General features: G+C 49.1%; 1 protein-coding gene across 2 annotated transcripts in view; it reads left to right on the forward strand.

The window, feature by feature from the left end:
• The window catches only part of LOC134968917 (NADH-cytochrome b5 reductase 2), a 77,747-nt gene that overhangs the window by 24,071 nt on the left and 33,976 nt on the right, over positions 1 to 19,700 (forward strand). Inside the window, exons 2-3 of one of the 2 annotated variants that reach the window (XM_063944494.1) lie at positions 686 to 832; positions 3,213 to 3,285. In XM_063944494.1, coding sequence (XP_063800564.1) covers positions 686 to 832; positions 3,213 to 3,285 — 220 coding nt within the window. The remainder of the gene's footprint in view (positions 1 to 685; positions 833 to 3,212; positions 3,286 to 19,700) is intronic. The other variant, XM_063944495.1, reaches the window with a different exon arrangement.

Genomic DNA, 19,700 nt, shown 5'->3' on the forward strand with positions numbered 1-19,700 from the left:
GCTGTGAGGTCAGGCGGCTGTGTGACATCCTCCTGCAGCGCTACCGTAGCGCTGATCTCCTGCGTCTGCCGGCGGCTGTCCCCCGCTGGTCTCCTCACGGCTCCCCCCCCTCCTCCTCTGGGTCCCTCATCTCAATTCGACTTGAAAAAGTCGAATTGAGATGAGATTTGAATAGGGGTTGTCGGATCCATTCCGACAAATGCATGTCGGAATGGATCCGACGCCAATTGAAGGGTGGTCTTCCCGGGATCCCGACAGCCGGCATAACGACACTTATTCTCCCTCGTGGGGGTCCACGACCCCCCTGGAGGGAGAATAAAATAGCGTGGCGCGCGTAGCGCGCCACCATGCCCGTAGCGTGGCGAGCGCAGCGAGCCCGCAAGGGGCTCATTTGCGCTCGCCACACTGTCGGTAAGCCGGCGGTCGGGCTCCCGGCGCCGGTATGCTGGTCGCCGGGAGCCCGACCGCCGGCATACCGTAGTGAACCCCAATTGAATATATCCCTAAATATCTCTGCACATGTTACATCTGCCCACCTGCAGTGCAACATGGCTTTGCCCAGTTGCTTGTTTTTTTGCTTTGCTTGCAAATCGGAATCAAGCCAAATGTTCTTGCAATAAAAATCTGTACAGAGATCTCATCTAATTCCACTCTGCCCGACTCTAACTCTCAAATCTTTTTTTAGGAGACCAACGTGATAATAGCGCTGGCTGTGGTTGGAGCCACAATATTATTATTCCTGATTAAGACTCTGGGGTCTCAGGCGAAGAAAGCTCCCATCACTCTCCTGGACCCTAACACAAAATACCCTCTACCTCTCATAGAGAAGCAGGTATCTTGTAGCCAATAGCATTACCCTTTCATTGTTTTATGTTGAGTAGATGGTAAGTAAGGATTCCTATACTAAGGTATATGCAGAGTTGGATGTAAAAGTGATTTTTCCCTGCAAATTGGGCGAGTTTGTGGAAATGCGTCCTAGGATGAACACAAGTAAGGTGCATCTGAGCCTGTCAGGAGGCGGATCACCTGTGGGCGCTCAGTCCCTGGGGCAAAACACGAACTGATGATGCTGATGATTGCCGGCTGCTTCTGAATGTCTCCCACTGATACTAGCAGTAGTGTGGCTGCTGTGTTGGGTTGGGTATGAGATGCCGGCGGTTAGGAGACCGACAGCGGCATCCCCGACAGTCGAAATCCCGACATTACGCGGTAGTCTAACCCCTCCTTGCCGCCCTGGTGGCGCCTAATCCTAACCCCCCTTCCCTGCACCCTAAACCTAACCGCTACCTCCCTTCCTCGGCAGCCTAACCCTAGCGGCCACCTGGTTCCCGCTGCACCCTAACCCTAAGTCTGACCGGAGGTCACCAAATCCCCCCCCCCACCCCTGGCGTAGTACTTACCTGCCCTACTGTCAGGATCAGTGAAGGATTATGGATACCAACGACCAGGATTCCAGCGTCGGTGAACTGTCCCCTTTCGGGATTCTGGTGTCGGCACTCCATCGTGTGTTGGGATTCCGGCGCTGGTATCTCCTGTGCCAGGAGATACCGTCAGGATTGTAACTCTATCCCGACCGTCAGGATTGTAACTATATCCCGCTGTGATCTATCTGCATTATTGCATTGATACTTGCAATCCATCTATAGCAAGAGAGCAAACTGCCATAAGATGTTTTAAAATGGAAGATTATGGATGTTTGTATTTATTTATTACTTTCATTATGCGTCTGGTTCTAATTTCCTTTTACATGGTGAATGCAACTATTATTAGCAATGCACAGACATAGACGGACTGTATTGTGAACTGTGGACTTAATAGGACCACTGTCAAGTCACATCTCCTGGAATAAACCAGCTGCATATGCCACCATTGCGGAGCTGCACGTATCCTGCGATATGACCAGCTATGCCTCGTACACATGTTTTGGGGGCGTATATTAATGCTTGTGATTTATTAGACAAAAATTCCACAGTGTGTGTCCCAAGTGTGATCATAAAAGTACAAGCTAATCCAATGTCTTGTAATAGGTGTCTTGCAAGGGTGCGGTATGACTGGCCGGCTGTTGGGATCCCGGCACTCAGCATAACGGCGCCAGGATTCCGATCATCGGAATGCCGGCAGCGGGGCGAGCGCAAAAGAGCCACTTGTGGGCTCACTGCGCTCGCCACGCTGCGGGCACGGTGGTGCGATACTCGCGCCACGCTATTTATCCTCCCTCCAGGGGTGTCGTGGACACCCCAAAAGGGAGAATAGTTGCTGGCATTCTAGCGGTCGGGATCTCTGCGCTGGTATGCTGCGCGCCGGGATACCGACAGTCGGCCTATTGAGTGCCACCGGTCTTGTTCACAAATAATGTATACACGCCACCTATGATTCCTATATTGTAAGGGCTCTCAGTTTTGTTTTGTTGTATAAAAACCCAGGACGTACATCTCATCTGTAGGCTGCATAGACCACACAGTCCATGTCATACATAGCAAAACAACGTAAGCAGTGATAGACAACTATTACTTGCTGGAGCTCTAAGAGGGCTTGCATGAAAGGGGTGGTCTTCAGTTTGCCGGCTGTCGGGATCCCGGCGCACAGTATACAGGCGCCGGAATACCAACACCTTTTCTCCCTCTTGGGGGTCCACAACCCCCCTGGAGGGAGAGTAGATAGCGTGGCGCACAGCGTGGTGAATGCAGCAAGCCCGCAAGGGGCTCATTTGCGCTCGCCCAGCTGCCGGGAGCCCGGCCACCGACATACCATACTACACCTGCATGAAAGTGTGAATGTAAACTGTGCATAGTAGAAAATCACCTGTGCAGCTGATTGGACAAGCTGTGACAGCCGCCCAATCAGCTGCAGCTACAGCCTTGCACTGTCCACAGTTTACATTCAGTGTTGTTCTATGATCTGACACTTGATGGGCCAATTATCTCCCAGACTCTGTGGGTTTTACTTGAATTCTTAGGGGTCTATGTACTAAACCTTAGAGAGCGATAAAGTACCAACCAACCAGCTCCTTACTGTCATTTTTCAAACACAGCCTGTAACATGGCAGTTAGGAGCTGATCGGTTGGTACTTTATCTCCCCCCACACACACTTTATCTCTCTCCAAGGCTTAGTACATAGACACCTTAATGTTGAATCTTATACATGTGACCCTCATCAGGCCATTCTCTGTTTATGACTTTTGCCATAAACTATATTTTTTCCTTGTTTCCAGGAAATCAGTCATGACACCAAAAAGTTCCGATTTGGCCTCCCTACATCAGAAACAATTCTGGGACTTCCTGTAGGTAAAGTCTATCTTAATTATTCTTCTACTCCTTAAGTTACTATTGGTGGCATTACATGAGATGAGCGCATTCAGTATGAATCTAGCATAGGATACAAAGGGGGGTATTCAATTGTTTGAAAAGTCAGTTGGGTGTCTGTCCTATCTAATAGACAGGAAAAAGCAGACACCCAACCAATTTTTCAAACAATTGAATTCCACCCAAAGAATCTTGGTAAAATAAAACATTTTTTTGTAAACTGTGTTACCAGCATGTGTTTTATTGGTGCCGCTACACACTTTCTCTTCCTCTCCTTAGTGAGCTTTCATTTTTTTCTCCATTTCTGTCTGCACCATCTGAGGTGAGAAAATGAGTGTACAGTAGCTAATACCAGTCCACCTTGCAATTGTATGTGTTCATATTTCATAAAGTATAGGTATAACAAGGTTTTTCACCTCTGGTAGGGGAGGGTTTTATCTCCTTCACTTGTAGGCCCCCTGAATTAGTACTAGAGACATCTGCTGCCAGTGACGTGGTCAGTGCATTGGCGTTTCTGTAATGGGTGCAAAGTGTGCGGTGCACACGGGTCCCTGGGTCCAGGAGCGCAAACACTGCACCCATGTTGTTTTAATACTTACTTTTCTAGAGTCCCGCGATGGGCTCTGCAGCTGCAGCAGCCACGGCAAAAATGACTACCAAAATGGCCGCCACGCATGCGCAGTAGGTAAATAGTCTCCGGACCATGGCGGTCGCCATGTTTGTGGAGACCTACGAATGCGCAGTATACTTCAGCATAATGCCGGAGTCTTCTGCGCTTTGGAGAGGAGGGGGCCCACCTGGAATCTGCACAGGAGCCCCCTCCTCTCTTAAAAAGTCCCTTGGTCAGTGGTTGGGGAGGCACTGGCTGATTTCTCTCCCCTCCCCCCACCCTTAACCACTTAACTGACGATTTATTTAGCCGAAAACTGCCCTGAAAGTGTTTTTTTTTTTATTAGTGAATTAGGTGAAGAACATCAATTTAATTCTATCCCAAATGATTTTAGTAAAAAAAAAAAAAAAAAAAAGGATTTTTTTTTATTTTTTAAAAAATATTGCCCCCAAACATCGATCGGGAACATCGTGACCATCGGAACATTGGTAACATCGCGGCTTTCAGTGTATAAATTGGTATAATAATATAGGAACGATTTTGCTATGGCAGATGTAGAAGTAAGTTGGCCACTGTCAGAGTCAATTTTACAAAAACTAATTGGGGAGCATTGACTTCGAACCACCAAGGCCAACAGTTTTATAGCTTTATTACCCCATCGGAAATATTGATTCTTTTGAAAATCAAGGGAATATTGTGCCTTTTCAGCGCATACCGTATCATACATAGCCTTAGTGTCTGTATAAATTTTGCGAGGGCGAGGAAAGACTCAACGTGAACCAGGTCGGGGAGTGGTCGGATATAGCAATATTTTCTACTTTAGACCGACAAACCCTAGATAAAAGATTAGTAGGAATGAGCCAATAATCTATTCTAGTGGAGGTGTGATGAGGGTGAGAATAAAACGTGTATTCCCTGTCTACAGGGTGTTGAAACCGCCAGGGATCAGACAAATTCAAGGAGGAAAGAAGTAGGGAAAGGGTAGATGATGGAGTAGTGCGGGTAGACCCCCCAGATTTGTCAAGCAGGGGTCTAAGGATGGTAGTAAAATCTCCTCCCAAGATAACCTGTCCCTCAGCCCAGTCCTATAGTCTAACATACAAATCGCTAAAGAACTCATTATTGGGGCCATTATGGTGGCAATCGTGTATATTTCCCCTTCTAGGCATAGCTTTACAAACAAAAATCTACCCTCAGCGTCACATAATTTATCAAGAAGAAGCACACCCCTATGTTTAGAATGATGTAAGCTCTCACGAGTAGGGCCCTCTTCCCTCATGTGCTTATACTTTTCTTACTTTAATAATCCTCAACTGCCCAGATCCCACAGTTTTTTGACCACCTGGAACTTATCTCTATGTTTACTGGTGTAGTTATGCTTAGTTGCCCTGTACTTGTCCTATATTGTATTCAACTGTAAGTCACTGTTTTCCTATTTTTTATGTGCATTTGTACTCTGTAATCGGGCGCTGCGGAACCCTTGTGGCGCCATATAAATAAAGGATAATAATAATAATAATAATAGGAAGCAGAGAAATAATCAGTAAACCAAGTGTCCCGTAGAGTATTAGGGTCCTCTTCCCTGCAATGCAGAGAGAACGTTACACCGGCATCGAGCCCATCTCCGGCAGGCATCCCAGTTCCTTCGGGAGCCAAATAGATACCAAGTCCAACAAATCGCGTTGTCAAGCTGTTAACGAGCCTCAGATTATTACGACAACTGCGGTTTTTGAGGTCATCCAACTTGTCTTGGACTGCTTGTTGCGAGGCCGCTTGAGATGCAAAGGTGGCTTTAGCAGTGACTAAATCATCCTCTGCATTAGAAATACGTTGCTCTGCCTCATCAAGATGAGTATTATATTCCTTTGATTGCGTAAGGGTGGAGTCAATAGCATCTTTTATGCTTGCTCATTTTTTATCCACTAAAAGTGACAGCAAATCGGATATCTCCTGAGCCTTGGCCACCGAGACTGCGCTGTAGGCAGTGGGGTCAGATACACCCACTAGGACATCATCCCCAGCCGGGAAAACAGGTGGGCTCACCGTCGTCTATGATGTGGCTCTCGTCTCCCTCTGTTTGGGACCAGGGGCACAATTGCGGAGGCTTAGCCATAAACTTCTCCATTCACGAAAATGCAAAGAGCTGTAGGCAAACAAGAGAGGGTCCATGCAACAATAAAATTAGACTATAGAGAACAACTGTATGTTGCTGGAAATACTGTAGGTAATCCCAACCAGCAGGGGGTGTAGAAGTACATAGGGAAACCAAAGAGGAAAGACTGTCTCTTTGTTGGTGCACAAAGGGATAATTCATTAAAATATAACTTTTATTATATTAAAACTCATCTAATCACGAAATGAAGACAATACATATATTACATAAAGTGAAAAAAAAAATGCAAAAATAATAGTGATTTTAAAATAGAGGTAGAAGTACAATCTGGAGCCAATGTCGACGACATACAGTGGATCATCCATGAGAAGCACGATGACAGGTCCCGATCAACAAATAACAAATATTGGGGGCAGGCAGAGTTATATATTGAGGAAGGGTAAAGTAGGTAACATTCACTCTATCCCAGTATTCATGGAGCATGTACCAGCTGAGCAAAGGGAAAGGAACATAGATAATGAACTAAGAAGTAATGTGAGAAGGATAAACACAATAGTGTATATGCCGCAGCTGTGCACTCACCACAGCCTCAGTGTGTGTCTGTAAGAGAGGGTGTGCTGCTGATCTGACAATCCCCTTCAGTGAGAAGCCCACGGTGTCAGAGATGCTGCAGCGTTGGAGGGACGGCGGCAGGGGACAGGAGGTGCAGGGGCAAACGCAGGATTTGGGATGAGGGGTTTCCGCATGTGTGATAGAGAGATATATTATATTATGTATATATATATATATATATATATATATATAAAAAACTACCACCCACAGTATGTGTATTACCAAAATGGAGACACATACTAGGACTGCAGACTATTGTCGTGCCCATCCCCTCCCGCCCCTCAACACACACACTGGGACTGCAGAGTACCCAGCAACCGACACCATCCATAGACAGACAGCACCCTCCCCTCTCCACAGACAGCACCCCCCTCCCCTCTCCACAGACAGCACCCCCCTCCCCTCACAGACAGACAGCACCCCCTTACCTCCACAAACAGCACCCCTCCTCCCCACCACAAACAGCACCCCTCCTTCCCACCACAGACAGCACCCCTCCTTCCCACCACAGACAGCACCCCTCCTTCCCACCACAGACAGCACCCCTCCTTCCCACCACAGACAGCACCCCTCCTTCCCACCACAGACAGCACCCCACCTCCCCACCACAGACAGCACCCCTCCTCCCCACCACAGACAGCACCCCTCCTCCCCAACAGAGACAGTACCCCTCCACAGACAGACAGCACCCCACCTCCCCACCGCAGACAGCACCCACTTAACTCCACAAATAGCACCCCCTCCCCTCCCAGACAGCACCCCCCCCCCCCCAGACAGACAGACAGCACCCCCTCCCCTCCATAGGCATCGAGCTCCCCTCCTCACCTCTAGCCGGGAGCCGGCGCGTACAGTGAGGCCAGGCGGCGGGCAGAACGAAAGCGCCGCGGTCACGCTCCCGGCAGCAGCCCTAGCAAAGTAGAGCCTAGGAGCTGCTGCTGCTGTAATGCCGCCGAGCACTACGGACCTTGCTCGGCGGCGCAGTTTCTTGCGCCCCAGTTAAAAAAAAAAAATATATATATATATCACCATATATCATCAGCGCTGCGATGGATCAGTGGACAGGGGGGGTTTCCAGAGACTCGGAAACCCCCCCCTGCGTGCGCTAGTGAGGTGGGAGCCGATCCAGCCAGCGAACCACAAGCTATCAATAGCCGGGATCGCCGCTGACAAAGTCCCGCCAGGTGAACACAGGATGCGCCTGCCAGCTTAGTGTGCGCTGCACGGAGGGTTCCACAGACGGCGGTCACAGGAGAGTGCAGCCAGGTGAGAGTCCGATGGAGGGCAGGAGGGTGGCAGCAGGCTGCGGGGACATCCGGAGGCAATGCTGCACTAGCGTGAAGGGAATCTAAAATGGCGGCAGTGGGAGAGCTGGCGTTTTACAAACACCACCATTCCGGGGATAGAAGGAAGGTGGGGAACCGGGACCACCATCCGCTTACCCACCACTATCTCAGATTCTTGCCCAGGTGTATTTGGGGCTCCTCGTGACAAAAGATGTGTTAAAGCACCAGCTTTAGTGGGGAGCTCAAGTAAAAGGTGGCCAGCAGCAAGGTCTGCCGACCAGAAGTCGTCAACATTTTTTATATTGGAACCGCTTCGCTGCCGAACTCTGCAAAATGTCATGCAGTGACTGGATCCTCCTGGATCCAGGCCTGCAGTCATGCCAGCTATCCCCGCTGGGTCCTGCCATCGCTAACGCCCACACCTCTGCCACACAAGCCCGCTATTCACACAGTGGTGACAGCGGATCCATTACTGGACAGCTGTATCCAGTGATGGATCCGCTGTCCAATCACATGTGCATCACTGACGGGGGGGCGTGCTTTCAGTGGTGACAGCGGATCCATTACTGGACAGCTGTATCCAGTGATGGATCCGCTGTCCAATCACATGTGCATCACTGACAGGGCGTGCTTTCATGTGGACTGAAAGCACATACCTGTCACCGTGGCACTTCTAGAGATGCCGCTTTTAAAGGTATTTTCAATGGACTTTTACTGCCTGCGGCTCAGCCCCGCTTCCGCCCCATTCCCATTGTCAACAGGAGGCATCACTATTGGTGCCTCTCAAACCTAATTTCTGCAGCGGGGTACATTAGTTTCCACAGGGAAACATTGGCGGTGTAGAGATGGATCTTGATCCAGGCACCAACAGGCTAAAGCTTTAGACTGTGCCAGGATGCATTGGGCCTCCTCTATAACCCCACCTCCAGGCACTGTGAGCTCCATTTCGAGTTGGTGCCTGCAGAAGTAGGTCACTTAACAGGGGGGCTGCACTGGGCAGCCCTGATAAAGCTTCAAGAAGACTTCAAGGGCCACAGCACTTACATGTCAGGGTGACATTCTGTGCTGCGGCTCCGTCACGTTCCCAGCGGCGTTGCATACTCCCGTTGGCTCTGTTCCCGGGTACTTGTGGCGGAAACGCTCCGTCTCTAGGCACACGATCGCAGACGCTCTCCTGGTTCGCGTGGCTGTTACTAAAGGGAGGAGGTAAGAGGGTCCCCCAGGCGGGACCTGCCATTAAATTGCGTTCCGGTCGCAGTGGAAGGAAACGGACTGCGATGCTGGCATGGACACTGTAACAGAGCAGGGACCACACTATATCCACCAGGGCATAGGAGTATGGGTCGGATATATCCATATCCTCTTTATTAAGACTCCATAGTACCAGGTGGTGAGGACCAGCATAGGGGAGAAGGCGCTTGACCTGTAGCTCCTCCCACAGCTCCGCGCACCATCTACTGCTGATGTTCCCGCCCTGAAGCTTCCTCACACTCTCCCTCACTCCCTAACTGAGACGCTGGGCACCATCTTCTATGATTAGCTGCGACTGGTCACCAGGACTGCAGGGCAAGGTCTCCTCTGTAAATCCGCCTGAACATCAGCGCCATGATTTTACAGACACTTAAGTATTCCATATGTCATTATTAAGACATAGTTAGTTAAGAACAAGTGTACCTGTACCAGAATATATTGTACGAGTATTCTGATATATACATCCGGTCTCGAACCGCGTATTGTTATGCACAGTATATACATATACTAGTCCAGTGCAGTTTTATTGTCTTACTAAAATAATTATCTGCATTGTACCGTGACTGTGTGTGCCTGTATCTGCTGTGTGGATTTCACTTTCAGTGTATCCCAGCTATATCTATCACTGTATTCTGACCCTAAGGGACTAGGTGCATCAGGGTCCATATATAGTGCTTCACAGTATTTACCGTCAAGTGTATTCTACTGTGTACTCAGTCACATAATACCGGATTTATTCGCTGGTGTTGTGTACGGTGTACGCAGTCACATAGTACCGGATTTAGATGCTGGTGTTGTGTACTGTGTGTGCTGTCACATACTAGGGAATTTATTTGCAGGTATTGTAATCTATCTGGCTGTATCGTACTCATACGCTCTGCAATTACATTCACTAAAATGTCTAACACAAAGGGCAGGAAATCCACGGACGCTGCTGTATCATGCAGCGCATGCACCAGGGATTTGCTTACATCTCCCAGTCAGTCCACAGCTCCTGTAACCAATCAGAAGCCACCTTGGGCGGGTTTCTCAACTATGCTCAATACGCTTGTGACACGCCTTATGCCCCCTATGGGACCTCCTGTGCCATTGCAACCACATATTGTCCCTATGGTAAATCCACCTTGGGCGGATAATTTGTCTAGCCAGTTGCAGCAATTTAATCAATCTTTGGTTAGACATAAACCTACTCCAACTCACTCTCATGTCAAGGGGTCATCTAAGCAGGCCACTTCCTCCTCACAATCCACTAATCTCTCTGAAGATTCTTCTGATGAGGATGGGGAGTATACTGACCCGTCAGACACTGATACAGCTTCTTCTGACGAGGAGTCTACTATTCAGGTTGATGTCCCTGATTTAGTGGTTGCTATTAAGCAGATCCTACAGATCACTGATGATGATGAGGATTCCACTACAGTTTCTAAGAAACCTGATAAGTTTAAATGTCAGAAGGTAACTAAAACATTATTACTGCATTCTGACCATTTAGTAGACATACGTCAAGAACCCTGGTCTTCGCCAGGAAATAAATTCTCCCTATCTAAAAAGATGGTAGATCGTTATCCTCTCCCTTCTGAGTTGTGTAACACGTGGGAAAATTTACAGCCGGTGGATTCCCATGTCACCCGTCTCGTGGTGTCATCTACTGTGCCTGTCACCACTGTCACCTCATTGAAGGAACCGACAGATAAGCGTGTGGAGGGATGCATGAAATCTATTTACTCCCTTACAGGTGCTGTACATATACCCACTATAGCAGCCTCTTGGGCTGCAAAAGGAATTGAAGCATGGGTTCAGGCATTAGAGGAAGAGCTGCCTCAGGATATAATGTATCTGACATTGCCAGACAGTACCTGTCTCACATTACCACCGCCGCCTGTTACATTCAGGAGGTGTCCTCTCAGGCAGGTGTGTTAATGGCCAAGGCATCGACTACGTCCATCCTGGCTCGTCGTGTTCTGTGGTTGAAGTCGTGGAAGGTGGACCTGGACTCCAAAAAAACCTTGGAGGTACTCCCTTTTAAGGGAGACATCCTATTTGGGGAAGATCTTAATAAGATTGTGACTGACTTAGCGGCTGCTAAGACTGCATTTCTCCCGAATACTAATCCGTCTGCACAAAAAGCAAAAGGTACCTTTCGGCCTCAAGGTAAAGCAAAAGGTCAGGCATTCCCGAGACAATCTCGTGCTCGCAAAACCACCAAGCCCAAGTCAAAACAATCCTGGGCCACCCATCAGCCTGCTTCTAAACACGACAAGCCTGCTGCATGACGGGGCAGGCCTCCCCCTGGGAGACCCCAGGGTGGGAGGCCGACTTCTGCGATTCACCCAGGTCTGGTTAAAGACCACTTCGGATGCATGGGTGCGAGAAGTTGTCTCTCACGGGTACGCAGTCTCTTTCAAGAGACATCCCCCTTGCCAGTTCTGCACAACGGTTTTCCCTTCGGATCTGTTGAAGGCGCAAGCTCTACATCTGGTTGTGCGTTTCCTCCTGGATACAGGAGTGGTAGTGCCGATACCACTGTCCCAGAGAGGCAGAGGATACTACTCGACCCTGTTTCTAGTCCCGAAACCCAATGGGTCTTTCCGGCCTATACTCAACCTCAAATCACTGAACAAGTTTGTGAGAGTGTCCAAGTTCTGTATGGAAACACTGCGCTCAATTGTTCTGGCTATGGAACCCGGAGACTATATGGTATTCCTGGATATACAAGATGCTTACCTGCATATACCTATTGCCATATCGCATCAGCAATATCTGCGGTTTGCTATTGGCAACTTTCACTATCAGTTCCAGGCTCTGCCATTTGGACTGGCCACGGCTCCTCGGATCTTCACCAAGGTTATGGCCATGATGATGGCTCATCTCCGTTGCCAGGGCGTCAGGATCCTGCCGTATCTGGACGACTTGCTGATTCTGACAAACTCCCACAATGTCCTCCTCAGTCATCGACAAATGACGATAGACTTCCTACAAGCCCACGGGTGGCTCATCAACTGGAAGAAGTCCTCGCTGCTCCCTGCTTGGAGCATGGTGCACCTGGGGGCACTGCTGGACACACACAGTCAACTGCTGTTTCTGTCTCCAGAGAAGGTCATGACACTTCAGGACAGGATCAGATACTTACTCTCTCGCCCAAGAGTGTCGATACACTCGGCAATGCAAGTTCTAGGCCTCATGGTGTCGGCATTCGACATGGTAGAGTATGCTCAATTTCATTCCCGCCCTCTGCAATGGTTAATCCTTTCCAAGTGGGACGGCCTACCTCATCGGATCAGGACTCATATGATCTCCTTGACTCAGGAGGTTTGTCTGTCGCTGACCTGGTGGCTACAGGACCAGCAGTTGAGCAGGGGCTGTCCCTTCTGCATCCCCAACTGGGTCCTATTGACTCCGGACGCCAGTCTGAGGGGTTGGGGAGTGGTGTTGGATCAACACTCTTTCCAGGGTCGGTGGACCATGGAGGAATCACTCCTCCCGATAAACATTCTGGAATTGCGGGCAGTGTTCAATGCTTTGTCTCTCTCCCTGCCTCTGATACAGAACAGGCCTGTTCGAGTACGGTCAGACAACACCACCACGGTGGCGTACATAAACCATCAAGGCGGTGCTCGAAGCCACATGGCAATGATGGAAGTGTCAAAAATCCTTAGTTGGACGGAACACCATCTGCCAGCAATATCGGCAGTGTTCATTCCGGGAGTCCTCAACTGGGAAGCGGATTTCCTCAGTCATCAGGACATGCATGCCAGAGAGTGGAGTCTTCATCAGGAAGTCTTTCAACTCCTAGTGGACAAGTGGGGCCTACCAGATGTAGACCTGATGGCGTCTCGACACAATCACAAAGTTCCGGTCTTCAGATCAAGAACCAGGGATCCTCAAGCAGCATTCGTGGACGCACTGGCAATTCCATGGAACTTTCGGTTGCCATACTTGTTCCGTCCAGTGGAAGTGATTCCGAGTTGTTCGCTCGCAAGCTGCTTTTAGCAGCATTGCACACGCAAAGCCGCCGCCTACTGGGAGTGAATCTTTGCTTATCAAAATTGCGAACGAAAGGTTCTCAAAATTGCGAATAGAGGTGGTCATTCCGAGTTGTTCGCTCTGTAATTTTTTTCGCATCGCAGCGATTTTCCGCTTATTGCGCATGCGCAATGTTCGCACTGCGACTGCGCCAAGTAAATTTGCTATGAAGATTGGTATTTTACTCACGGCATTACAAGGTTTTTTCTTCGTTCTGGTGATCGTAATGTGATTGACAGGAAGTGGGTGTTTCTGGGCGGAAACTGGCCGTTTTATGGGAGTGTGTGAAAAAACGCTACCGTTTCTGTGAAAAACGCGGGAGTGGCTGGAGAAACGGAGGAGTGTCTGGGCGAACGCTGGGTGTGTTTGTGACGTCAAACCAGGAACGACAAGCACTGAACTGATCGCACTGGAAGAGTAAGTCTCGAGCTACTCAGAAACTGCAAAGAAATTTCTATTAGCAATTTTGAGAACCTTTCGTTCGCAATTTTGATAAGCTAAGATTCACTTCCAGTAGGCGGCGGCTTAGTGTGTGTAATGCTGCTAAAAGCAGCTTGCGAGCGAACAACTCGGAATCACCCCCAGAAATTTCTTTGCAGTTTCTGAGTAGCTCGAGACTTACTTTTCCAGTGCAATTGTTATGTACACCAGTGCCTGCAGGAAAGTACTGGTGTCAGAACTGTTATGCACAACAAATGGACTCACAGACAGACTGGGGAATATGACATAACGTACACAGAAGGTGATAGGGTAACAAAATACACACAAAGTGAACAGAGAAGCCCAGAGGCTAAGGAACTGGGTATCTCCCTTGTATTAGAAATGCTCAGATGGGAAAAGCAAGATGTTGTGTTTTAATACATAGAGAACCCGAAATGCTGTTGCTAAGGGCAACAGCAAAACCCTAAAGGGTTACCAACGGGTGTGGCAGTAAACTCCTTGGTCAGAGATGGAATGATAGACACAAGGAGAGTCTCCACAATCCTAATTCTCACTTGCAGTGCACAGGTTCAGTTTACTGCCACTAAACTGACCCCTGACACCTAGCACAGTGAGACAGGATTAGACAGGCAAGTCTTAGAATACAGCCGCAAACTTGCTAAGTTCACAGAGTAGTAACAGAACCCCAGCAAGCTAAACGACTGACTCCAGTCTTACTGCTAGGTCTGGATTGGCAGAGTGTAATACCAAATCCCCAGGCCTATTTGCAGTAAGCAACAAACAAATACAAAGCTACACAGTACTGGCTAACTTTCAGGAACTGACTAACCAACAAAGATTCAGCAGCATCTGCTTAACCTGGAAAGAGGCCTTATAAAGCAGGTGCTGTCCACGCCCCACTCAGACCTCACAGACTGTGAGCACAAAACCCAGCACCGGATCCCCTGCCGTGCACAGAGCCTATAACCACTGCACAGCAAAAGACCCGAACCGGAGTATCAGCTGCGCTCAGGTTACTCCGCTAGTACTTGTCTCCCGGTTGCCATGACGACGTGGCAGCACAGGGCAGGAGACCCTAACAGTACCCCCCCTCTGACGAGGGGTCAAAGAACCCCTACCACCGGGTTTATCGGGGAACTGCGAGAAGAAAGAGCGTATCAGTCTGGGGGCATGAAGATCACAACTGCGCACCCACGACCGCTCCTCCGGGCCATACCCCTTCCAGTGCACCAAAAATGACAGCCGACCCCGAACCACCTTGGAGTCAAGAATCCTTTCAACAACAAACTCCCTCTGGCCAAGTATTAGAAGAGGGGAAGGTCTTCCACTGGAAGAAGGATTCCTAATCGCCCGTTTTAAAAGGGAACAATGAAATGTTTTATTGATACCCAAAGAACGGGGCAGATCTAACTGAAATGCCACCGGATTGATAACCCTGGTGATCTTATAAGGGCCGATGAACCGGGGGCCTAACTTATGAGATGGCTGTCTCAACTTCAAATTCTTGGTAGACAACCAGACGAAGTCTCCTAATTTGAAGCTGCAGGGTCTTTTCCGCTTATCAAAAACCCTTTTGGTCACTAATGACACAGACACAAGGGCTTTCTTCACTTTCCGCCAAATACCTCTAAGGACCGAAACCACAGAGGAACCACCAGGCGTGGAGTCCAGGGGGTCAAAAGAATTGGCCTTAGGATGATGCCCATACACACAAAGGAAGGGAGAGATCCCTGTAGCAGAGTGAGCCGCGTTGTTATAGGCAAACTCCGCCATGGACAGATGAGCAACCCAGTCAGTCTGACACTTGGAGACATAACACCTGAGGAACTGCTCCAAGGACTGGTTCACCCTTTCAGTCTGCCCATTAGACTGCGGATGGTAGCCTGACGACAAGCTGACAGAAATCTGGAGATCGGAACAAAATGCCCTCCAGAATTTGGCCACAAACTGGGATCCGCGGTCGGAGACCACATCAAGTGGCAACCCGTGGAGACGCACAACATGCAGCATAAATAATTCAGACAGGCGTCTGGCCGATGGCAGCCCAACCAGTGGAACGAAGTGCGCCATCTTCGAAAACCTGTCAACGACAACCCAGATGGCTGTCATCCCCGAGGATTTGGGCAAGTCCACCACAAAATCCATTGAAATGTGGGTCCATGGCTTAGATGGGATAGAGAGTGGATGTAATGGGCCAACAGGAACCCCTCTAGGAGTCTTATTTCGGGCACAGATGTCACATGCCCGAACCCACTGATCCACATCCTTAGCCACCGAGGGCCACCACACCGCCCTAGATAGCAACTCCCGAGTTCTGGCAATACCCGGGTGACCTGCCGACTTCTTGGCATGGAATTCCAGGAACACTCGCTGTCTTAACCTAGGAGGCACAAACAAAAGACCTACCGGAAGGTCTGGAGGAGCCTGCTCCTGTGCTCTAAGGACTAATGATAAGAGGTCCTGGGTAATGCCCACTTTAATACATGATGGGGAAACAATGGGCAACGGCTCCTCGGTGGTCTCCTGGATTGGAGCAAAACTCCGCGAGAGCGCATCAGCCTTGATGTTTTTTGACCCAGGGCGATATGTTATCAAAAAATTAAAGCGAGCAAAAAACAAAGCCCATCGTGCCTGCCTGGCATTGAGACGCTTCGCTGACTCTAAATATGCCAGATTCTTATGGTCAGTGAGAATTGAGACCACAAACTTAGCCCCCTCAAGCCAGTGTCTCCACTCCTCGAGTGCATCCTTAATAGCCAACAATTCCCGGTTACCCACGTCATAATTCATCTCGGCAGGCGAAAATTTACGGGAAAAGTAAGCACAGGGATGAAGGCGATTATCAGACACTCCCATCTGAGAAAGCACTGCCCCAATACCCATCTCAGAGGCATCCACCTCCACCACAAAAGGACGCTCTGGATCTGGGTGTCGCAGCACCTTGGCCGAAACAAATGCCCTTTTGAGACGGGCAAAAGCCGCTTTAGCCTCACAAGACCAGTGAGCAACATCCGCCCCTTTCTTAGTGAGTGCCACCAAGGGCGCCACTATAGACGAAAATCCAGCGATAAATCGTCTATAAAAATTCGCAAAGCCCAGGAAACGCTGAAGCGCATTCAAACTAGTGGGTTGCACCCAATCCAGGACTGCCTGTACCTTGGAACCCTCCATTTGGAAACCTTCTGGGGAGATAATATATCCTAGAAATGCGATTTGCTGAACTTCAAATTCGCACTTCTCCAGCTTCGCCCCAAGCCGGTGGTCTCTGAGTTTCTGGAGGACTAAGCGTACATGCTTCCGATGTTCCTCCAGGGAATGGGAGAAGATTAGGATGTCATCTAAGTATACAACTAAAAATCTATCCAAATATTCCCTGAGCACATCATTCATGAAATCCTGGAAGACTGCCGGGGCATTACAGAGCCCAAAAGGCATCACCAAATATTCATAATGCCCTGAGTGGGTATTAAAGGCAGTCTTCCATTCATCCCCCTCTCTTATTCGGATTAGATTGTACGCACCGCGTAGGTCAATCTTAGAAAAAATGGTGGCAGTACGAAGCTGGTCAAACAAGACCGAAATGAGAGGCAGTGGGTATGAGTTTTTAATCGTGATACGGTTCAATTCCCTGAAGTCGATGCAGGGTCGCAACGAACCGTCCTTTTTACCCACGAAGAAGAACCCCGACCCAACTGGAGACTGTGAAGGTCTGATAAATCCCTTAGCCAAGTTCTCCTGAATGTACTCTGCCATAGCCTGAGTCTCAGGACGTGACAGGGAGTACAACCTGCTCTTGGGAAGCTTAGCATTTGGCAACAAATCAATGGCACAGTCATAGGGGCGATGGGGAGGTAGTACCTCTGCAACTTTTTTGGAGAACACGTCCGCAAAATCTGCATAACACCCTGGCAATCCTGGCAAACTTAGCTGCGAGAGCCTGACTGGAAGGCTCAAGCAACTCCTGAAACAATCAGTACCCCAACTAAGAATCTCCCCAGAGACCCAGTCAAATTGAGGATTGTGGGCCCTTAACCAGGGTAACCCCAACACCAATGGGGCAAAAGTACAGACAGTCACATAAAAGGACAATTTTTCAGAGTGTGTGGCTCCAATAAACAAAGAAATCTGGCTAGTGCAAGAGGTAATTTTACCTTGGGATAATGGTTCCCCGTTTAACCCACAAATCTCAATTTCCGATGCCAAGGGTACTAAGGGAACAGAGTGTTTCAGGGCGAATTGGCGGTCCATAAAAACCCCGTCGGCCCCACTGTCCACAAAGGCCTCAGTCTTGACAGTTTGACCGAGGATCTTCAAGGTCACCGGAATGATAAAAGTCTTCTTGGGAAATTCTGACTTCTGGCCTGACAGGATATTTCCCATCACCCTCAGGCCCTGAAGTTTTCCGGCTTTTCTGGGCATGATACTACCACATGACCTTTATTCCCACAGTACAAGCACAACCCCTGCTGTCTCCTCCGCGTCTTCTCACGCGAGGAGAGGCGGGTAGCCCCAATCTGCATAGGCTCCTCGGAAAATTCCTCAGAGTCTGAGGTTTCCTTGGGAAGGAAGGAAATCTCAGTCTCCCTTTCAAGCCTACGCTCTCTCAGCCGTCTATCCACCCGGATGGATAACAGCATGAGCTGATCCAAGCTATCAGGCAAGGGATATTGTACCAGTTGGTCCTTTATCTGGTTAGAAAGACCTCTTCGGTACTGGTGTCTCAGGGCTGGGTCATTCCACTGGGTATCATGGGCCAACCTCCGAAACTCCGTACAGTAAACCTCAACTGGCCTTCGCCCTTGCTTAAGGATCGAAATCTGAGCCTCGGCTGAGGCCGTCTTGTCAGGGTCATCATACAACATGCCCAGTGCCGTAAAAAAAGCATCAACACTTTTAAGCGACGGACAGTCAGGCTGCAACCCATATGCCCAGACCTGTGGGTCTCCTTGTAGCAAGGAAATCACTATGCCCACCCGCTGAATCTCCGACCCAGAAGACTGAGGCCTAAGCCGGAAGTATAGCTTGCAGCTCTCCTTGAAACAAAAGAACTGCAAGCGATCTCCAGAAAAACGATCCGGGAGATTTACTTTCGGCTCCTTAACCCCTGCAGGTGCTGCTCCGCCAGCAGCCTGGGAGGTGTGCATTTTAATGGACAGATCATTAAATTGTCGAGTCAGGACCTGCACCTGATCGACCACCTGTTGCAACGTATTTTGAGGGGTATGCTCCATATTCCCACAAAATTTCAACAGGAGTATTAGGCTGCTGAATATGTTATGTACACCAGTGCCTGCAGGAAAGTACTGGTGTCAGAACTGTTATGCACAACAAATGGACTCACAGACAGACTGGGGAATATGACATAACGTACACAGAAGGTGATAGGGTAACAAAATACACACAAAGTGAACAGAGAAGCCCAGAGGCTAAGGAACTGGGTATCTCCCTTGTATTAGAAATGCTCAGATGGGAAAAGCAAGATGTTGTGTTTTAATACATAGAGAACCCGAAATGCTGTTGCTAAGGGCAACAGCAAAACCCTAAAGGGTTACCAACGGGTGTGGCAGTAAACTCCTTGGTCAGAGATGGAATGATAGACACAAGGAGCGTCTCCACAATCCTAATTCTCACTTGCAGTGCACAGGTTCAGTTTACTGCCACTAAACTGACCCCTGACACCTAGCACAGTGAGACAGGATTAGACAGGCAAGTCTTAGAATACAGCCGCAAACTTGCTAAGTTCACAGAGTAGTAACAGAACCCCAGCAAGCTAAACGACTGACTCCAGTCTTACTGCTAGGTCTGGATTGGCAGAGTGTAATACCAAATCCCCAGGCCTATTTGCAGTAAGCAACAAACAAATACAAAGCTACACAGTACTGGCTAACTTTCAGGAACTGACTAACCAACAAAGATTCAGCAGCATCTGCTTAACCTGGAAAGAGGCCTTATAAAGCAGGTGCTGTCCACGCCCCACTCAGACCTCACAGACTGTGAGCACAAAACCCAGCACCGGATCCCCTGCCGTGCACAGAGCCTATAACCACTGCACAGCAAAAGACCC

The sequence above is a fragment of the Pseudophryne corroboree genome, chromosome 11, assembly GCF_028390025.1.
Source record: "Pseudophryne corroboree isolate aPseCor3 chromosome 11, aPseCor3.hap2, whole genome shotgun sequence".
In the NCBI taxonomy this organism is placed as follows: domain Eukaryota; kingdom Metazoa; phylum Chordata; class Amphibia; order Anura; family Myobatrachidae; genus Pseudophryne; species Pseudophryne corroboree.